Source organism: Pygocentrus nattereri, chromosome 4 (genome assembly GCF_015220715.1).
Source record: "Pygocentrus nattereri isolate fPygNat1 chromosome 4, fPygNat1.pri, whole genome shotgun sequence".
Lineage (NCBI taxonomy): Eukaryota > Metazoa > Chordata > Actinopteri > Characiformes > Serrasalmidae > Pygocentrus > Pygocentrus nattereri.
Window position 1 is genome coordinate 28,885,530 of NC_051214.1, and position 22,201 is coordinate 28,907,730.

A 22,201-nucleotide genomic window follows, 5' to 3' on the forward strand; every position below is an offset into this window, starting at 1 on the left:
CTGTCTGTCTCTCTCTCGCTCTCTCTCTCTTTCTGTCCTCTGTCCTCTGTCTGTGTCTCTCTCTCTCTCTCTCTCTCTCTCTCTCTCTCTCTCGCTATAGCTGGCCTGCCTTTCCTGTTAATTGAAACTAGCATGATCGAGCCATACCGTCGCGGGTTTTACTGCAGTGACCAGTCCATCCAGTACCCATATAAAAATGGAGACACCATAAGCGATGCCGTGCTCTGTCTTGCTGGCATTCTTATTGCCATCTTCTCTGTAAGTCCTTCTCTTACATATATATATCTATATATCTATATCAAATATATCATCCTTAACTTCCCTCCATACACATTGTCATTCCCCTAATAAACCATAAATAAGAGTTTAAATAAAAGCCTAAAATGTAGTAGAAAAGTAGAATTTCCCATAGATCATTTAGAAATACATCCATAAACCATTCAGGTCCATCTTTCAAAGAGAACCGGAAGAGGTGAAAGTTCATCATGGTCAGGAGTCAGTGGTGCTTTTGGGCTTCTTGTTCTGTCTGCATGTGATCTTTCCATCGCTCTCTGACTCTTTGCTGTTGTTTTGACTTGTGTTTGGTTTGTGTTGCAGTAGAATTTATTGTGAGTGACAAAATTGATTCACCAAATGATAATTCAGTGGTTTTCCAGAGTGGAGTCAATGAAACTTCAGCTTGAAGAGATGAAATGGTTTTCCGTTCACCCCAAATGCAATTGAACAGCCGAGACATATTTATAGTCCACGGTTCAGTTCTTTAACTTTGCAACAGAACTAAAAGAACAGCGGACACTTAGAACCACCAATAAGCATTTCATAGCTGCATAGCAAAATCATGAAATCCATAAATATGGACAAAGATATGAGGTACAGTTAAAAACAATGGTATCAGCCATCCTATTGAGTCAGGTCTGTACTTCTGTCTGTTTCTTAAAGGCCGGAAGCTACATAATGTAAACCAGATACAGTCTATCTGAGATTACAATAATTTAGGTATGCAGGGTGGCTGTTAACCTCTATTACTTGTGAGCTGTAATAACCTCATTGCTCCAGTGTCAAATTGAAGCAGCAAACTTAGGTCAACTGTTAAGGTGTAAAAATAAAATACATACAGAGTGTTTTATATGAAATGGAGTATTATAAATGTATGTACCTTTTTACCTCTGCTTTCTTTAAAGTAGTAGTGATGGGATCCAGTGGTTAAAATGTCTTCAGTGAAAATATAACCATATTGTTTACAGTCTGAATTAGGGTAAAATAAAATTTTCTTCAGAGACAATTTTGCCTGATAATGCAGTGCATCTACCTGTCTTCCCGAAATAGATTTAAAAAATACAATTTATGCTAAAACTTTATCTCAAAACCTTTGTGAAACAATATCTGAGACATTGGGCAGTGTATTCATTACCATGTAATAACTTTCCATTGAGGCGTTAAAAGCTTTGGTTCCAGTCACAAGAGTTGTGAACAATTCTAGAGCAGCACATTTCACATCAACCTCTGAAGGATTTTGTGTATGTCTTAACTTTTATAATTCTGCACAAATTTTAAATAATTGGTAGAATTCTCCTTTTAAATCAGTAGATATTCCAAGCAATGGTTCAAGCTCAGAATGAAATGCATTGCTCAATTTAATGTGCTGGAATTCAGACTAGCCGTAGCCTAAACACAATGAGGTTAACATTCATTTATCTACCGTTTCTATCAAAAGTCTTGTGATAGTGTAAGCATCACAAGTGGAGGGAGGACGGCAGGTCAGACTCTGATAAACATAGACCTGCAGCTGCTGGCCACTGACTGCTCTCTATTAGAACACACAGGATTTTAATAGTGTCAGTGACAGCCGGCAGCAGCTTCCTGAAATACAGCAAAATGCACACCAGCACATTTCTGGCAAAGACTTAGGAAACAAAAGTAGTTGGACAGGACACAGACTTTCAGGGACACGTCGGAGTGTGTGAGGAAGTCGTGTGTGAGAGAGAAAGAAACGAGGAAAGAAGCCAAAATAATAGAATGCTAAAATAAAGATGGGCTCCCACGAAAAACTGTGGCACAGCTCTGATGTCACAGCTCTTCGTGTGTATTGGAAAATGAATCGCATCGGTGCCAGGAACAGTACTTGGCGTCACACCTAACCAGAGACATGTCTACCTAGTGTTTAAAGAAGAAAATGCTCCAAAAGCAGGAATTAAAAAGTGTGGGTGTGTGTGTTTGCACTACACACACAGCTGTACATAATTAGTAGTGTCTCCAGTCCCAGTTTGGTTAAGGCCTCTGGGAGAGCATGTCTTCACTGCCACCACAACAGCTTTCCACTAGAGTGTGAAAAAGGCTCAATAGCACAGAGAGAAAGAGAGGGAGAGTACAGTTAATCTCATCGTGATAGTTTTTCATATTGTAGTTTTAAATGGTTCAGTGTGTTTACACAGTGGAATCGTCAGTGTTGAACTAACTCTTACAGTGTTCAAATGTCCAGCTGCATTTAAAGGAATAGTTCAGCAAAAATTCCAATTTACACAATTTTCCACTTACCCCAGATGTAGTCGATCAGACAAGATGTCCAAATTTTGCATGGCTAGTCACAAACTGGGGATTCGAGGCTGCTGTTCCTAATAAACACTAGAAGTCAATAGTCACCCAAATATTCTCTATAAATACACCCCTAAAACTTCTCTCAAACCTCACACAAAGTTGTATAGATCTGTGGATGTGATTTAGGACACAGCATGATTTACTGTGAGCAATATAAATGCAGAGGTCTTCCCCATATAGCTAAACACAGAGATTAGACATTTTAGGTCATAGGTGTTTTTCTGAGTTCCGCTTCACTCAAAAAATCTCTAGACTCCCTTTACATGCATGCACAGAAGCATATGGTTGCTACGTTACTTTTGCAATTTGACATTTTTTTAAAAAGTGGATAAACAGTTATTTATGAAAAGAAATAACAGAAATCAGATTCAGAGCATTGTAGAGCATTTGGACACCAAACATGTCTTGGCTGATCAATTACACTGGGGATAAACGGACAGTTGTGTTGTTTTGATTTTGTGCCAAACTATTCTTTTACATAATTGTACTTAAAATATGTATAAGAATGTGCTTACTTATAGTGGTAAAATCATTATAATGCTTTTATGACATGGCGACAAAATACAGTATGAATTATAACTTATAAAAGAATAAAATACATCAATATAGCAATGTTTAAAACATAATGTTATTTGTTACAATAAACATATAACTGCCAAGTAATATAGTATATTAACAAAAACTGTTATTGCCAAACAACATAACAGTCAGTGATTATTCCTTGAATTATTGTTGTTAATAACTTGCTGCACGAATACTTGAATATTGAATATTTTGCAGTAGCTTCAGTTGTGGCTGAGCCAATCAGATTTCAGACCCAGACCCATCCATTTTCTGTTGAATATTGAATGTGTTACAAGGCTTGTGGTGCTAATTAACCATGGTGTGTGTAGGTGTGTGTGTGTGTGTGTGTGTGTGTGTGTGTGTGTGTGTGTGTGTGTGTTAATATGTGGGTGTTTACGTTTCTTTAGGCCCCCTGTACACTTATTCATTCAGTCCTACACATCCTCAAACTCATAAAGCACAGCTGTTTCCTTTTATTAGAAAATATTTATATATATTCCATTCCATATAAATGCCATCACTAAATGTCACCATTGACTAGAGAGGCAGGCCATGCTCATTCTCATAAACCTGTTCTCCTGTTCCTTTCACTCATACCGCTCACTCCCGCCCCCCGTTTCGGTGTCATAAGTGTGCTTTCCCAACTAATTTCATCTGCATGTAAATCTCACACTCGTCCTGCATGTCTGAGACCTGACCATTATGAACTTTTGTATTGTTTTTACATGTTAACACATACTGATGGATTTTTTGCTGTGTTCTGAGTCTAACCTAGTTCTGTTTTTTCAGTGTACACTATGATTCAAATGTGTGGAATCACTGTCATATGAATCATTTTGGTTATTTTACATACAATAATAGTATATACCATGTAGTAGAGGTGGGTGATGTGTCAAAAATATTTCACCATACATCAAGAAATTTCCATGATACATGATGTGTCACGATATTTTTTTGTTTAGACATCTGATCAGTTGGAACAGAGAAAAAAGAGTCAAAAACTGTAAATACAATGACTTTTTTTAATGTATTAAGCACAGTGTTGCACTAAGCAGAACTTCTCTGTATAATGAAACATTCAGCTGATCAGTGTTATACATGTACTGATGAGATGCACGTTATGTTTAGAAAAGCATACTGTATTGTATTATGACATATCACGATAACAATATATATTGACATATTGCCCACTCCAAAGATGTAGATTTAAATATTATTAACTAAATACCTAGAATTATTTTAAATGTTGCATTCGATAGGTAATATATTTTGAAAACAAACAGTTGTTAAATGATTATTGATAAACATACGCTGTGATCATCTAGGAATATATTAATATAAGAATATCATATTGGTAATATAGTAATCAGCTCATCAGCCTTGAGATTTGATGACTACTTTTGTGTTTATGAGACATTCTGGATATTTTCTTCTTTATAACTTCTTTCTTGATGAATTGATAGCATGTTGAATATTTATACATTTATCTGCGGCTAAGCTGATCTTTATATTATGGAAAACGTTGATTCCACACTTTTGATCAGTTATTCCAGACTTGTAAACTGTAATGTGTGTCTGATGTTCCTCCTGTGCTCCACATCTCCAGATTGTGATTGGTGAGTGCTATAGGATCCATTACCTGAAGCAGGGCACCCAGTCCTTTGTGGGGAACCCCTACGTCTCTGCCCTCTACAGACAGGTGGGCGTGTTCATCTTCGGCTGTGCAGTCAGTCAGTCCTTCACAGACATTGCTAAGGTGTCGGTGGGCCGCATGAGGCCACACTTTCTGGACGTGTGCAAGCCAGACTACACCAGGATCAACTGCTCTCTGGGCTACATCACTGAATACACCTGCCTGGGTGACCAGAGCAAAGTGCAGGAGGCCAGGTGAGGCACCCACATGCTTGTTAGCTCACTCATTCTCACTCTCATTGTCTAGCACAGACTCTTCTGCTCTCATACACTCGTTAATCTCTAGCGGTCTAGAGTAATTACTCTTCTTTTACTATACTGCCCAGATGTAATGACAAGTTCATAATTAAGTATGTAGTTATGTAATGAATGATGTTTGTGTTTAAGTGATATTCGGTCTGCACTTTTTGCCATTTGTATCAAGTAATGATACAAATGTGACCACAGTCACTTTTTTTTTATTCACTCACACAGCCACACACCTACTTTATCATAGAATGTAGTACGTTTTATTGTGGTTTAGTATTGCTGTAAAGCAGTAAAAGACACATAATAGCCCTCAGTAACCTGTAATTTTGGGATTACATATTGAATTTCTGTCCTTTCAGGAAATCCTTCTTTTCTGGACATGCCTCATTTTCAATGTTCACCATGCTGTACCTAGCGGTGAGTACCTGTTACTACACACACACATACACAGCTTCTCTCATGCTGCACAGCTGATACTGTGAAGTGTATTCAGCATGTTTTTTTATTTCTTTTTCGGCTGTGCAACCCTTCTGGCTACTCAGTGTGAAATGTGATTCACTCTCATTTTCCTTTTTCGTCTCCTGGCTGGACACAGACCAGCTGTTTTTTATTTATGCAGCTGCCTAGACTTCCTCTCCTTCTCTGTCTTTCTCCCTTATTCTCTCTTCTCTTTCCCTCTTTTACTCTCTCTCTCCCTCTTTTCTCTTTGCCTCTCTCTCTCTCCCTCTCTCTCTCTCTTTGATTATTTCCGCCTCACTCCACCAACCCCTTCTCTCTCTGCCACCTGTTGTGAGGCCATGTCAAGGCTGTTCTTTTTGCTTAAAGGTCTCTCGCTTCAAACATCCATTAATTAGAAGTCCTGCTAGTCCGAAACCTACTTCACACACACGGGCACACACTCATACATGCAAGCACATGCATGCAGGCTACCTTAGGGCTTTTTGTGTTCCCACACTGTAGATCAAACCTATTTGCCCACATCAAAGATTTTTCAGTTGGTTTCACCTCAAATTTCCTCTCTTCTCTGTTTCCCTTTTTTTTTAACTCACGTACTTCCTTATGAATGCCAAACCACCACCTCTTTAGTCATAGCCAGAACGGCAGTCCTAAATGCACAGAATCTTGGATTGTGATATTAATACCATATTGCTGCTGTCGGAACCAAACCTTTTATCTCCAAAAATGGTAACTTTACCGGGGAAGGAAATGGAATCAGACCCACCCACCCTCGCCCCAAGTCATTTTGGGCCATTTGATTCGGTCAATTTGATCAAATCGGTCAATAATATCTGCCATAGGCTAGAGATTAAAACTGAAAATATGAATTACTCATCACTAATCTGAGCACGAAATGAACCCCAAAAAATGTATGCACAAAATTGTTAATACCCATAGTGCTGCAATCAATGTTCCCCTGCTTAAACTACATCATTATGCAGACCATATATTGCTCCACTATAGTAGCTATAGAGAGCACTGAGGTTGAGGGGTACTAGCTGAGGGTCCGGTTTGGTAATAGACGTGGCCAGCTGTGCATTCCCAGTGTTTGGAGAGATTAAGTAGGAGTGTGAGAGAGTGCAGAGTGGGGTAGGAGCGATGCCAACACAGTGTGAGACCCAGGTTCATGTGCATGCGCATGTGGCCGCAGAGGGCCAAAAGGGGTAATCTGTTTTAACTCAGCCTGTGTTCCCCTTAATACACTCCGAACAGCCATTAAATTAATGTGCGACTTTGACAGCTTCGCTAGCCTTGAAGCACCAGCTGGGTCTCCGGCTGCGCCTCGTGCAGATGAGAGGAAACGGGGTGTGGAGACGCAGAACTTGTGACAGAGCTGCGGAGCATTTGACGACAAAAGCGATGGGCTTTTCTATAAGCAACTGCTCCACTTTAACCACTGTGATTAAACACATACTAAATGCAAAGCCTTGTCACTACCACTATTTTCTGTGCAAGAAAACATATAAAGAACATCTCAGTGCTTCCAAAGATTTCCTGAATGTTTACTTTCAGGTGTAAACTAATGTGATGAAGCTTCTCATTCTATGAATCTTAGTCAACAAATAGTGATACAGAATGCCTGAGATGTTCATGCAGTTGTTCCCTAATGCAGGCGTTCCCCTGCCTACCACACCACCTAAAGTGCAAGCTTAACATTATTTGCATTGTCTTATATCGTAGTATTTTTATATTACTATACAATAACTACTATGAAACTAGTATACACGTTTTGTAGTTGTAAGAGTGAGATGTTGGAGTGTTGGCTTATAGAAAGACCCTTGCAATTTAATTTGCTGAGACAATTTAGGGGCCTAAGATGACCCCTATAAGTTACTGAGCGAGAGGGAATGAAAGGAAGAAAGAAAGAAGTAAAGCGAGAAAGAAGAAATGAAAGGGAGAAAGAAAGAATGGAAGAAGAAAAAAGAATGAAAGATGAGCAGAACAGCAATGACAAATAGTAATTGGATTATAAGTATTTTTGACTCTCATGCTGACTTCAACACCATTAGCGCTATATTTTTCTCTATATATATTTTTCTCTTTCTTCCTCCTCTCCTCCTGTCATTATCTGCGTACGCTGTCGTGGGAGAGACAGTGATGTCATGATGAGGGTAGACTCCAACTCTCGCTGTCACTCTTTCCCTTCTGTTTACTTTAGTCCCAACTCAGCCGCAACGCAGACAGACGTCTGACAGACCCCTATCAACTAATGTCTGCCAGCATTAGATGAGAAATTTCCATTCATTTATAGACGGTATACTTTCTTTACTTTGCGAGACGTTCCCTCAGTCCCAAAGTCACTTACCGGCATGTTTCTGTGTCTATGCTGATTGTATTTGTATCAGAGATAGAATGGAGGAAGATTAAAGGGTCGAGTGAATGGAGGAGATTAGAGTGTATTGAAGTCGGTGAACAGTAAATGCAAAGCTTCTGTTTGGACATCGGGGTTTCCCCTTAACTTATTTTGTGTTGTTTTTGAATTTGATCCATCGTTTTTGAGTTGTACCGCATTACATCTTGCTCTCAATTACTGTTGATGGTTGGTGTGATTGCATTTCAGCCTGTTGTGTGAGTAGTGAGATCAGTGGAAAGAGAGAGCTGGACAATTGCATGTGATTGAGACCCTCATTATGGTATATTGTTAGATATCATCAGTATTCCTTTACAGTTAATCCATAAACATGGATTCTTCCATGGATTCTTGCATGGGAGTGAGAGAGTGTGTTATTGAGTTGTTGTGACGGGGAGCGAGGAGGCGGACGCACATGCTGAGATAAGTGAGGTTTATTAAGGGCAAATCCAAAATCAGGGTCAAGACAGTCCAGGGTCATAGAGCCAACACGGATTGTATGAGAGTTAGACATGATGGACCAACAATAAACAGGTTCAAACAACACACAGTAACCAGAATAACCAACAAACAGCATGATCAAACAAAGCAAACAAAGACCAGTGAAAATAAAGGGCAAACACAGGGCTTAAATATGACACCAGGAAGATGAGGAACAGGTGAAAACAATCGGGGCGGAGTTACAAAGCAAGGGGCAGTACTACAGATACCAAAACAAAGAAGCACGTGGACTATACCAAAACACAAACATGTACAGGACTGGGAGGGGCCAATCATGACAGTAGCAGGCAGCATAATTTCATGTAAACAACTGTTCACTAGGAATAATTCAGTGAAAAGTCAAAACTGTTTAACCCTCATCCCGAATGTTGATAAGACTAATGTAGATAACAAGTAGGGAAGATTCACTCTTAAAATAGATGTTAAAAGCGCACATCTGTGTATCTAGGTAAGGACAACCTAGAGGTCATTTGTGCTATTTCTGTTAGCACTATCTGTGTTAACATGTCTATTCTGCCCATTTGTAATATGGCACATAATGTGTTAAAATAATTTTAACCCTGATGTTGCCACAGCCATCCGTGACTGGAAACCCAACTAAACATAACTGGCCTCATGCTCTCTGGGTGGACAGGATTGCCCTCCTTTCTTCTAATCACTCAGCATGATGATGGCCTATACAGGAGTCTGTGAGCTGATGTAGCGTTAGTGTTCTCCTCCAAGCGTGTTGAGCTGCCTGAAGCTGTTACTTTTATGGCAGTTCAAAAAAAGCAGTGGTGCTTCATGTATGTATGAGCTTTAACCTTTCCAGCTTGGTAGCATCCTGTGATAGAAGTAGGCCTAGCTTGTGAATGGAAATAGCTTCATAGCTCCAGTGCAGAGCTTAGGACCAAGCATATCTTAGCATACTTAGAAGTATTCCTTCAATAGAGCATTCATGCAAGTTCCCATACTGCTGCTTCTTTCCTGTGTAAGGCCAGCTTAGCTCGTTGGTGACACATCCTGTGGCACTTTACTGGGAACGTTAACCATAGGCTAAGTGACATTAAATAGCATGCTGATTGATGGCTGACTTGGGGCAGTAGATGTGTGTGAGCTGGCGTGACTGTGTCTGTGGGGGTTTCAGTGGGTTTGGGATTTGGGTATTTTCTAGCCTCTCTCTAACCTCCAGTCTCTCAGCCCATATGTTCTGGTTTGGCCTGAGGCGTGAGGAGGCGTCACCACTGCGCCCAAACCACACGGCGACACATGAGCACGGCAACCGGCCAGCAGCTAGACGGTCGAGAGAGGAAATGACAGGGCACCGGAGAGGAGAACTGAACAAAGGTTTTAGAGAAGGTCTGAGTGATGAATCCACGTTGGAATGATGTCTGAGGTAGTTGGTGACAGTGGTTGATTCTACTTGGAGAATTCACAATGTTGTGGACAGCACTCATCATTTCCAGTGTTGCGGTTATGCTGAAAGAAAGCCCAGTTCACTGTGTTGGCTTTTTCATGCCTGACCTGAGGTCAGGGTGTGGAAAGCCCCAGTGGAAAAGCCAGAACTGGCGAGAAAAGCTTCGTTTTGGAGCAGCAGTCCGAGTAGATACTGATGCTCAACACAACAATACTGCACAACACCATGAAAACAAACAGTCTGGTCAAACCACTGCAAAGGAAACATAAACACTCCCTCCCCCTTCTCTTGCTTGCTCTTTCTTTCTCTCCGTCGCTCTGTGTGGTGAAGAGGATGTGGTCATTTTTTTACACTGTCTATCAAAAGTCTGAGGACAGCTAGGTTTTCAAACTCTTCTTAACGTTTTCTTCGGTTCGGTTTCTTCTCTTCTGCTGACTTTTATTTGCCTTCATCAGTGTAAAGCACTCACTTTGAGCTGCATTTAAATGCATGAAAGGTGCTATATAATAAAGTTGATTATTGTTATTAATAACAGCATATTTTCTTTGTCAATTTGCACAAACATTACAATTAAATTAGGAAACTCCTCAGGTATTGTCATTGTCACAAACTGCAAAACCAAAGAAACATCTAATAAAAGTACTAGCTTGGAGGAAAAACTCCATACATTCCACCCCCTTGTTGTGATATGGACTATCGTCAGACACCTTTGGGCCAAAAGAGTTTCAATATGTGCTTTTGACAAATTGTCAAATCATTATTTAGGCAAAAACTGCTCTTCATACCAAGGAAGACACTTCAATGTACATGAACCTAAGGCTTGTAGCAATAAATTAGTTGCAGGTATTTATTTTACCTAATTGAGAACTAACAGAACATCAAACATTATTTTGACTATCTTCCTGCTCTTTTCTCTTTTTGTTAATTTTCCAGCTCAGTACTCTCTGGCGCTGTCCACCAAACTTGGACAGGAGATCCTAACAGTCACTCCAAATATTTACTGCACGCCGCTTCAGTGCTTGCCCATGGCCATGCATGGAGGCTTTTGAAACAGCCACAAGGTTTAAAAATACCCCCTTCAGGAGCTTTTCCATTGTCCCAGCCAAGGCATTAACCCCCTACCCCCACCCTCCTGCCCTGTCTATCAGATGGTAGCATCCACTTGGCTGCAGGGAAGGCATGGAGGGGAATCTCAGTAGGACAGTGCATGTTATCTGCTGTATGAGGGTGTTGTGTCTTGGGAGGGGGCTATGAGTGTGTGCTACACTACGCTCTGGGATAAGAGTATCAGGGATACACTTTGTCCGACATCCCCACCAAACTCTGGGTGGGTCTTAAAAGATCAAGGCATCTGAACGGTGGTGTGTTTGTGCGTGCATGTCTGTGTGTGTGTGTGAAGTGTCCACGCCACGTTGAGCTTATCTAAGCTCTGATAGCTGAGGTTTGTTTCTGAGTCAAGCAGAGAGTCTTCATGATCTATGTTATCTGAACGTCTGTGTAGAGAGCTGTGCATGTGTGTTTAGAAAGAACCATACACCAGCTGAACTGTTATAACTGTCATTTTTCTATGCCATTTACATATAATTACCAAATAAATTCAGTCATATACATTAATCACATATACATATGTAACATATGTAACTGCAGTCTGTGCTTTTTCCATTTGTTGCTGTTTACTTCTAAAGGGGAAAAGAAAGGTTGTAATATGGTCATGTAAAGAGAATTATGTCTGTCTTTGCTACACAGACCCATATAAATAGTGTATGGGAACATCTTGTAAAAAGTAAAATACACAATAAATGTAGGTCATGGTCCACTTAGGTTTAAATTACTTCATGCTTTTGTTATTGCTGTCAATAACTGCGGCTTCTAAGAGGTAACCTCCCAGAATTGTTTGTTTCCAGGCCCAGGTGTCACCTTACTATGCCACAATTGCACTCAGCAGCTGTGTAGTTATTGAGCATCACACCTCCTCATAACCCTGCGTACTCCCAGCACCCCCGTCTAGACACTTGCATTTTCCCTTTTGGCTCATGTTTCAGTCTGAAATGAGAAGATTAACACTAATTGCCCCTTTTTGATCCTTTAGCAGATAGTTGCCGTAAGTTCAGATTTAGCATTAGCAGTGGTTTATGGTAATTGAATGTGCCACATTCCTCTCGTGTGTGTGTGTATGTGTGTGTGTGTGTGTGTGTGTGTGTGTGTTTGTGATAATGAGTGCTTAATGTACATTATCCTGAGGCTCTGGTTGACTTGTTTGTTTTGTGGTCAGTTGTTTATGTTCAGAGTGAAAGGCAACAGCATTCCAGGCATTGTGCAGCATTGTGTAACGATAGCCAGCAGGGAAGAGGAAGAGAAAGACAGAAAGAGAGAGTGCTATTAACTCCCCCTCAATTTTCCATGTCATTTCATTTCAGTGGCATGACTGCAGCGGTTATGTCTCCGTATCACTGTGACAGGTTTTTAGAAGATTAAGTTTACTACGATCAAGTCCCCGTGTTTACATCTGCGGATTCTTTAATGATCATCATCACTGTGCATGACTGGGAGGAAGATCTGAATACTGTACTCCATAAATATCACAACATAATATACAAGCAATATAGACACAGTGTCTTCTTTGTATACAATCTGCTTTGATGTCTAATACTTGATTTGCAAGAGGCTTTCATCCCTTCAATCAGAGACAGTCTTTCTTTCCCCTTTGAATGACTGTTTACTGTGGTTATATTAGCTTAAAGGACTATGATTGGCATTTTAATTCTTTCCATAGTTGAGATTTACACTTCCAGTGGCCGTTGATGTCCAAAATGTACCAAAATCAACAGAAAAAAACACAAAGTCCATTAAAAAAGAGCAGAAAGTCATTAGGTAGGTTTCTGTCCATGTGTGTTTGTGCTAGTTTGACAAAGAAATTAAACAGTACTTTTATCTTATCTAAGAGAAAAACATAAAGGTGAAGTTGGAGAGTAAAGAGCAATGCAGCAGGCGATTAATTAACTTGCTTAATAGATATTCACTCAAAATGGGTCATTAGCAAAGGTCTGATTATTGCTGTCTAGGTAAAAACTGAGATCATTTTTTGTGTGCTAAAAATGTATAAATAAAACAAAATTAAGTTTGCCTACACTTCTTAAGCAGCACCATCACCCTTTGACAATTTGACTTTTAATACGAAAAAGAGAACCAGCGATTCAAAGCTAATAACAAAGAGCATTCTTAGTCATTTGAATCCACCACAAGTAAAGCTTTCTGTGTGCTGCCAGCATGAATCATTCTCTGGATGTTCTTTTAAAGAATTTTTGTTGTCTTTGTTGTTACAGTTTTACGAGTGGCACTTCTGTGACAAATTGCACTAATCTGTTTCCCCACAGACCACAACACTTTGGTCTGAGGGCTTCTTCTCTGCATTTGCCTTTCGTGGGAAAAATTCCGCCTTAAAATACTTTTATTTGCACTTTTTTTTTAATTCCTCTGTGGATTTGTTTGTCTCTTTTTCAGGGAGAGAAATAGCACATATCCACAAGTCAGTGGTTAAAAAAGACTCTGCATTCTGGGTTAGAAAATCCCTCCGCTTTCCCTGGATGCCAGTAACAGGCCCCGATTGGCACAGGATGAACGGAATGTGCAAATTAAAAGCAAAGATATTCAATACAGCTTAAGTCAAAACTTGCGGATTTCTAAGCTAGTGATATTTGCTGTTTACGAGAGACTGTCAGTTATATTTTAAGGGGTGAGTGGTGAAACCATAAGCGCAGTATTTGAAACTAATAAAAACTGTTCATATAAAGCTTTCGTCAAATCTCAGGGTCTGATTGCTTCCAAATAGTGCTGTTCACCTGGTTTTTGACAGTTCTTCGAATTACCAAAGGAAGAGAAAGTTTGTTTGTGATACCATTGAGAGCCTTTGGCTTTGTCCAAACTTCAACTCATTAAAGGAGCCACCAGAGTAGTTGGGTCACATGCATGTCCGCATGTCCATAACATGACTGGATAATAAGCTTGCACACAGTGAGTTAGTCTGTCAGACATTCTGTGTGCGGGTTATTGTCTAGAACATGTACATTCTCTCACATGCATATCTTTCCATCATCCTTCCGCTCTGAGATGTTGTTGAATGCTAGGTAAGCAGGATCAGATTACCTAAATGATGATGGATGAAGATGTGCAGATCCTTATCAGGATGCAAAATTCCCTATCTCATAAGCCAGCTGCAAAATATTTTTTCCAGCTTTACTCCTCAAAATGATAGTAGTCGGCAGCAGAAGAGGAAAAAATATAGTTATGCATCAGCTATTATACACAAAAATGTAATAAAACTGTAGATTAATCATTTCTAATTAATTAGAAAAAATAACATGCATTTGAAATAATTAGAATAAAAAAATAAAACAGAAGGTTACAATAAAAAAAAAAAAAGGTTTTATTTTTAGTCCAGGGTATCTGGCCACTGATGAGGAACCAGGGTACACCCAGAATATTTTAACATCACCTGAGATCCAGTGAGGAAATTCCAACTCCCAAACATCCTCAGGGAGGGATCTCTTCCTCCTGGCACATACAATAGCTGCAAGGTCCAGGAAGACGAGTCTGACCTCGTCCACACCTTAGCTGGCAATCTGCACTCTCAAGGCGACGGCTATCTTGTAGGCTATTGTTTGTTTAGTGTAACATTTTGATCTCCGGCTACTTTGTTCTGTGTCCGTTTCTGTGGGTGGAACTGAAGATTGTTAATGGCCTACCTCCGTGTTCTACGTAAGGGAAGTTGTCCTCATGTTAGTGACTGATGCTCAGGGTTGGGATTATACATGCAGGAAACACTTTTTACATTGACTTCTCTGAGAGGCCCCTTTTGCCATGCTGCGTCATCGAGCCTCTGACCCCCAATTACCCCTGTACCCCTGTACCCCTGACCCTGCCCACCCCTTCCTCAGCATCTCACTCTCACGCCGACACTGTTTTCTTGCCCAGATAAGCTTTCCTGTTTGCAGGAAGTTAATTTTTCCTCAGGGCTCATTCTTTGTTCTTGGGTTGATGCTAGAAATGATGGCTTATCCTAAAGAGTCATCCCAGAGTGTTACTTTGACACTCTCCTGTAGTGTTACTTTGAAACTGAATTATAGTGTTACTTTGACACTGTCCTGTAGTGTTGCTTTGATTTTGTCCTGTGGTATTTGTTTGTCAGTGTGTTGTGTGTAGCATGTGGCAAGCCAGTTTGAAGTGTTGAAGATTTTTTGGTACTGTTTTTACTCTTTCGTTTATGTTCCACTTCCCTCATTTAATTATGAAGCTTGAGGGGGTTGAACTTTGCTGGCGTGTCTAGCTTAGTACACTGGTGATTATTACTGACCATGTCTTTGTAGCTTATTCCTCATTTGCTCTCTCTCCGTCTCTCTCTCTAGTTCTACTTACAGTCTCGGTTCACGTGGCGTGGAGCTCGTCTCCTGAGGCCTCTTCTCCAGTTCACTCTGCTGATGATGGCCTTCTACACTGGCCTGTCCCGTGTATCTGACCACAAGCACCATCCCACTGATGTGCTGGCTGGCTTTATACAAGGAGCACTTGTGGCCTACTGCATAGTGAGTATCCTGTGACTCTCTCTGTCTGTTCTCTTGTCCCTCTACCCTCATTTGCCCATCCAGGCTTTTCTAACTTTCTAAGCTCTAAGGGCTCTATTGGCCTATCCCTGCACTCCTTTGTAGCAACTGTTGTTAAACAAGCATTGAAGAACATTCCCAAAACAAGCATTGAAGAACATTCCCAAAATCGTTTTCAATCTAATGAGAAATTAAAATAACGACATAACATTGAGTTCCATTTGTTTGCCGAACTAGACTATGTTGTTATAGCCAATGAAAACTAGCAGATGTCTCTCCCCCAGAAACTCTGGAAGTGTTCATGTAAGTGACATAGCATCACCTTTCTGTTACTACCTACTTTACCCAGGAGTTTATGAGCTGGCACCTTCACCCCACTGAGAATTTATCATTCTCTTTGTCCTCTGATAGGCTGGAAGCACTTTGTGGTGAGCTTTTGGCCAGATAAGTTTGTGTGAGAGTTTATCTGGTGAGAGGCAATAGAAAGTTGAGTTATCATGGGCTTATATTTTCTGCTCATGTCAAAGTGAGGACATAAGACCACTTGGAATCTGTGCTTAGAAATGAACCACGGAATTTACTGGAAACGGACCAGGATGTTTCCCAGACCCCACCCTCTCTCGCTTTCAACCCCTCACTCACTCTCTGCCCCCCCCCCTCCCCCTTTTCTCTCTGTCCACTAAGTTGTCCAGCCATTACAAGGGCCGCAAATCTCACTAATGAGGAGCACATTGCTTGCCTGGAGCCGCTGAGCAATAGAGCAGAAGCAAGGAGGCCCCTTTTCCAAGGGAGAGGGAAAAAGAAAGAGAGAAAGGGAGAAAAGTTCAGCAGGAGAAACGGAAAAAAAGGAATTTCTACACTCCACAGTTGTGACACATGTCACCTCAGCAGCCAAAGCCCTTCACTAAGCTGGATGGTGCCAGGGAAAATGAACTCTGGGCATGAGAGAGGGATAGAGGAGTGAGTGGTGGAGGATGGAGAGGAGAAGCGAGCTCTCTTTAAAAGAAAAATGACCATGCTAATTATTTTGGATTATTTTCATTCGCATGGCTGATATTTATCCGCTCTGCATGGCTGAGATGTTCAGCTGTCACATCTTAGAGAAGACTGTAGGGTATGAGGCCATGAAAGCTCTGCTTCTCCAGTTCTCAATCAACTTTGAAACCTCTCTCCCTTGCCTTTACCCTATCATGCCTAACATAAAGTGGGTAAGACCTTCAAAGACGTATAAAGGTTTTATTTCCTTTAAGTCATTATATCTGCCCTGAGTAGTTTCAATGTAGGTCTATGTTGAACATAGTAAAATGTATAAACATGTGGATTTGCAACTGTATATGTTCTAACACACTTTCTTTAACTGTATAAAAGATGCATAAAAGGCTGTCTTTTTTGGATGCACTTGTTTTTGAGCAAGCATGCAGACACATACAGAATGAAATACAGAGCAATACAGGCTTATTATTGATGTATTTCATAGAGTAACAATTTAAGGCAAATTACCAGTTTGCTTGCTCAAATTCATAATTTGTCATTTCTGAATAAGCCACAGATAAGCCAGTCTGAATGTGTGCACAGACCTGCATTGTGCTTCTTATACATAGTGATAGAAAATGCACATAGAAAGCTCCAGATCCAGATGTTCATACATTTTACTATGCCTAACATGAATATACACATATCATAACTACTCTTCTGCAGATTTTCGATGAGATTGAAGATGAAGATCAACAATGTTGTTAAAGAAGGAGCGTAGATTAAAAAGACAGAAACAGCTGTTGTTGGCCTCAGCGTTAAAGGGGTTAACAACTCCTATAGTGACTCTTGCATTGCCTTGAAATAATTCTCCAAGACAAATTTGGAAATTGTTAGCCATGCTAAAATGAAAAGTGCATTTACAGAGGCTCCTGCACGGCTGCCCAAACCTGGCAAAGCCTCTGTTGCTCCACTTCAACCAGGTTGATTGCTGAGTAGCGGCTGGCACACTTCGGGACATTTCATATACCCAGGGTGTGCCAAGAATTTGATACTGTTGTTTTTCCCCACTATGACTGGTTGGAATGAGGTCCCACCTATGTCTATGATTGTACCCTGATGATGACCATAGATCTGTCCAGCTGTCCTACTGGATTGTGCAATTGTCCCATGCCTCGTTTTTTGTAAATGTGACACAGGATCATGTTCATTCATGTTTTTTTTCTGTAGGACAAGTATATATAAGTATATTGTGTAAAAAAAGTGTTGCATATCTTGTGAGTCAGTGTCATATGAGAATCAGCAGAACGTGGCAAAGAAAGAGAGAGGGAGGGAGAGCAGAAACAAGGCACTTAGCCATGCAGATTGAGGCGCCCGTGTTCTCTGTTTTTTTTTTTTTTCTTTTCACTTCTTTTACTACTCTTGCATTGGAAGCTCTCCTACTCCCCTTTCTCTGCCGCATAACTCCCACTCTGCTCACACGCACACATCTGTGAACACTTTGGAAGCCCAATTAAACTATCTCTAATAACCAGAGTTCAGAGGCAACCTATGGGGAGAACATACAGCGCACGTGGCTGCCACAGAAATAAAAACACAGTGAGGGTCTAAAGTTATAGTTCCAGTCATGTGCATCGCAATGCGTTGAGGGACATCCAGGGACCCTGAAGGTCAGCTCCGGCCACTATGTCGGCTGTGTTTGTCCGTGTTGTCAGGCCTGGCAATGCCATCCTCTTTGGAAGCTATTTCAAGGCCAGAATTTCAGACTGCTTTCAATATGTTGCTGCTACTAGCTGAGCAAAACTAAGAGCTTTTAGGCGATATATCCTGATATACATGCTACGTGCTACCCTTTGCTTCATTTTCAGTTGACACATTGAAGGCTTGTCAGCAATGGTGCTGGCCAAGACCATAACACTGAGACATAATAACATTGTTGCCATAGTAAACATAGTAATAATGTTATTGCCATAGTAAACTCTTTATTGTAGTTTAGTTCTTTATGGGCTTTGCCACAGCACACTAAGAAGGCTGGGTAAGCTGGGGAAAGTGTTGATGATATGCTGTTGTTACATTAACATTTTAACTTCAATGTTTGGACAGTGGGCTATGATAAAGCTGGCATACTTAACTCCTTAATGTAATGGTAATTAATTATTGTAAGAGAGACAATCATTATGTAACGACTGATTATAAACATGGACAAACCTATATTGCTAGCCATTTTTGCTGCTGCCGCATCTGGACTTCATAAATCTTCTGGTTCATGTTGGAGAAGACACTCCCTTAATGGTGGAACCGATTCTTCCCTTTGGATCACTTTTGTCCTGAACATTCACTGCACTTCAAGCTTGGTCTTTGCACATTGAAGACTGCCTGAAGGTCCATGTCAAAGTGGCAGGCTTTGAAGTGAGCCTGTCTGGCAGCGGCAGGTCCTGGTGAGCTTTGGCAGTTGGTGCAGAGTTGCTGACAGGCTCGGGGTCTGATCCTCATTAGAGCGAATCAGCTCGAGCAGCTCCGCGGGACAGAGCCTCCCAGCGAGCATTGCTCACAGACCAACCTTAAATGTCAACCTGCTGTCTCGCGTCTGATGAAAGGAAACTCCAGGCCTGCTGGTCTTTGAGCGTAACGGTGCCCCTCGTCTTGCCTCTATGAAGAAGGAGCTCCTAAAGTCTGTGCATTATGCAAGCCTAAGATGGAAGCCTGGGCTATATCAGATTCATGGAGGTAGTCTCTGGTGTGATCACTGGATTATGTTTCGTCTCTCAGAGAACGCAAAAAACGATTGAATTGAAGTTTTTTCGGCCTGTTAGGACTGCCGCCACATCCTCCTGCTCTTGCTTCCAGCCCTTTCGGCCAAGTCATCAACTCTGGCCTAGTTTCTGAGTGGCTATCGAGGAGAGGAGAGAGTAAGAGATGTTGTGGCCCAGCCAAGCCTCAGTTTCAGAGGTGTTTCCTGCAGAACGATGAGGGTCAAAGAAGAGGGGAAACAGCTGGAAGGGGAACACTCTGTGTGCCTTTTCCTCTTTCTCTCCCTCTGTGTCCCTCTCTCTCTCTCTCTCTCTCTCTCTCTCTCCCCGTCTCCACACTCCCCTCTCTTCTTCCACTGTGTTTCCTGACCTTCAATACCCCAGCATTCCTCTGGAGCACTCAGGGTCATGGTCAGTGTTCCTCTGATAAGACTCCAAGACTGAGTGCTTCTTTTTCGGCCTGCTGGGCCAGATAGACATTACGATAGCCTATCACGCGCTCCCATATGTGTGTCTGTTTCGCTTGTCTCCTTTTTTTTCCCATCCAGCTCTGTGTTTGGAGCCATGGCAATGATGGAGGCAGTGTGGAGCCAAAAATAGTAGCGGTGGCTTTTTTTCCCCCTTCAAACTAAGGAGATTTAAACAGTCTTATTAAAGTCTACCCATGTTACACGAGAGAGATAAGGGCCAAGCACTGATGCCATTTCTGTGCAGTCGTTATGCACATGAGCCTCAGTGCAGTGGTGCCAACTAGTTATGCCTTGCAGCATACGCATATGTAAACATAAACATTCCCCCAATTTAGCACTTTTAAGAATGGGCAAGCCCACACCCATGAAGGACCACACATGTACACAGAAATGCCTACCATTGACCTCTTAACAGTAGAGTTGAACTTCATGCTCAATTGATCCATCTGTCTCTCTCTGTAAGCTTTTTCTGTATTTGAACTGAAGACAAAACTGAGAAGCTGAATAATCTCAAATAATTCTCTGCAGTGATGGATCTACTTTCTAAAATTAGGCCCAGTGCTCATTTTCATTCGTTCACATTGTGGCATGGTGATTGCTTATGAATAGATGTGTTGAATTAGTCATAGAATAACATCATTTCCTGGTCTGGCTGTGCATGTATGAGCCTGCAGAATCCAGGCATTTAAGAGGTTCCATCTCACTGCCATGCGGTTAAGTTTCATCAATGAGAAGCTTTTGCTGTGGATTACTTTGTCTATATATATGCATATTGTATTAAAATTATCAAATCTATAAATGTGAGTATTATTGTTTAACATTTCATATACTGTCCTGCACTAGATCCAATTTTTAAAAAGTATTAATTATTAAAAATTATTAATGCCTTTTTGTAATAAAACATCCATCTTTAATCATCATCATCAGTATTCATTTAGTCAATCTTTAATCGTCATCATCAAGTATGGATGATACACACACTATGCACAGAAATGCATATTGTGTGTTACAAAAAATATCACAGAAGCAATACAGTTCTGTCATTGTGTCCCGAGATAGACTTGGGATTGAGTTCCTGCTGATTTGCCTTGTTCAGAGTGTATAACAATTCTGGTTTTATGGCCTTGTGAGATCTTGTGAGGCTCAGTTCAGTCTCACTCCAGGAAAAGAACTAATGGTTTGGCTTGGGTTCCACAAGCTTTATTGCTTAGGCACCCTCTCTGCTACAGTACTGGACTTCTAGGGAGATTTCCCTGCATGTCACATGCGTGCGTCACCACCGCACTGGAAATCTCACTGGTACTCTACAGTCGCATTGTGCAAATCCATTATGCTGTGCAAGCAAACAAATAGCAATAAAGAACACTAATAACTTGCTAAAGTGGTATCATTTTGGTAGAGTAGTATATAAGGTTACAGCTGTATATGCTGGAGCCTGGGGTTTGAATCCCCTGCTTGGGCTATAAAGCTAGTGCTTTTGCTGCATTAGGAAAAACTCTAAACACTGTGTTTGGTTTCATCTGAAACTTGAGTACACTGTCTCTCTCGATAAGAGTGGTTGCCATGTGCAGTTGAGATTAATTCACTTTCATGTTGGCCTTTTTCTCCTCGAGCCCTAAATGTCTCTAACTCTGTGGACACGGGTCTGCTTCACAGCAGTGTGAACTTCTTTCACTGTTCATTCACTGAAATCATGGAACATGTCCACAAATTCCCTAACTCACTTTTCTTACACTCCATGCCGCACTACTTGACTAGAAGGCAAAAACAAGCCCTAAAGCCTGTGCACTGATATACAGCTTCTTTCAAGTCCACCTTTAACTGTATCTAAAGCCCATTTACAGACTGCATCTGAGCCTGTACACCCCAGCCTTTGCCCTAAGGTGCATTTCAGCGCTCTCTTGGAATATTTCCTGCGAGTATGTAATAAACAGGCACGTGCATATTCAAGTGCACATACACACACGCTGCACATACTGGGTTCCTGTTGCTGACGAAGCATTTCTAACACAATAGACTAAGCGCATGGAGGAAGAGCACTTTCACATGCAGGATCCCACCACAGGAAGCTTCCCTGCCACGATAAGACTTCATTAGCCACGCAAGGTCAAAGGACAGAGGTCGCGGTGTTAAGCAGCCCATTGTGAAAAACCCCATCTGCTACAGAGCTGTCATAGACACAAGAACACATTACTAGCCAGTGCCCAAAGGGGGAATGATTGCATACCCACACACCCTCATAATTCAGACTGAAGCATTAGTGAGGCCCTTTATGTTCTAGGTTATGATGTCATTGGCACAGAGGAAAGGTCATATTAAAAATGGCTAATGACCTAATTATGTACTTGCATACAAGCAGTCACTAGAGGCTCTTCTGGACTGCCTTAAAGAAGTACTACAATGTTTTTCTACATAATCTGTATTTGCTATATCTGTACAATACTTTTAACACGTTTCTCTGGGCTTATTACAAGAACAGAATAAAAAGGGTAATAGAAGCCGGTGGGCAGGTGTTAAAATGTGATTCTTTCATGTCCTGCCAAAGGGGCTTTTGTGGGTACGAGAGG

General features: G+C 41.1%; 1 protein-coding gene across 2 annotated transcripts in view; it reads left to right on the top strand.

The window, feature by feature from the left end:
* Window positions 1-22,201, top strand: part of plpp3 (phospholipid phosphatase 3) — a 51,459-nt gene that overhangs the window by 24,646 nt on the left and 4,612 nt on the right. Inside the window, exons 2-5 of one of the 2 annotated variants that reach the window (XM_017689023.2) lie at window positions 101-258; window positions 4,766-5,046; window positions 5,460-5,517; window positions 15,248-15,424. In XM_017689023.2, the coding sequence (XP_017544512.1) occupies window positions 101-258; window positions 4,766-5,046; window positions 5,460-5,517; window positions 15,248-15,424 (674 nt within the window). The remainder of the gene's footprint in view (window positions 1-100; window positions 259-4,765; window positions 5,047-5,459; window positions 5,518-15,247; window positions 15,425-22,201) is intronic. The other variant, XM_017689031.2, reaches the window with a different exon arrangement.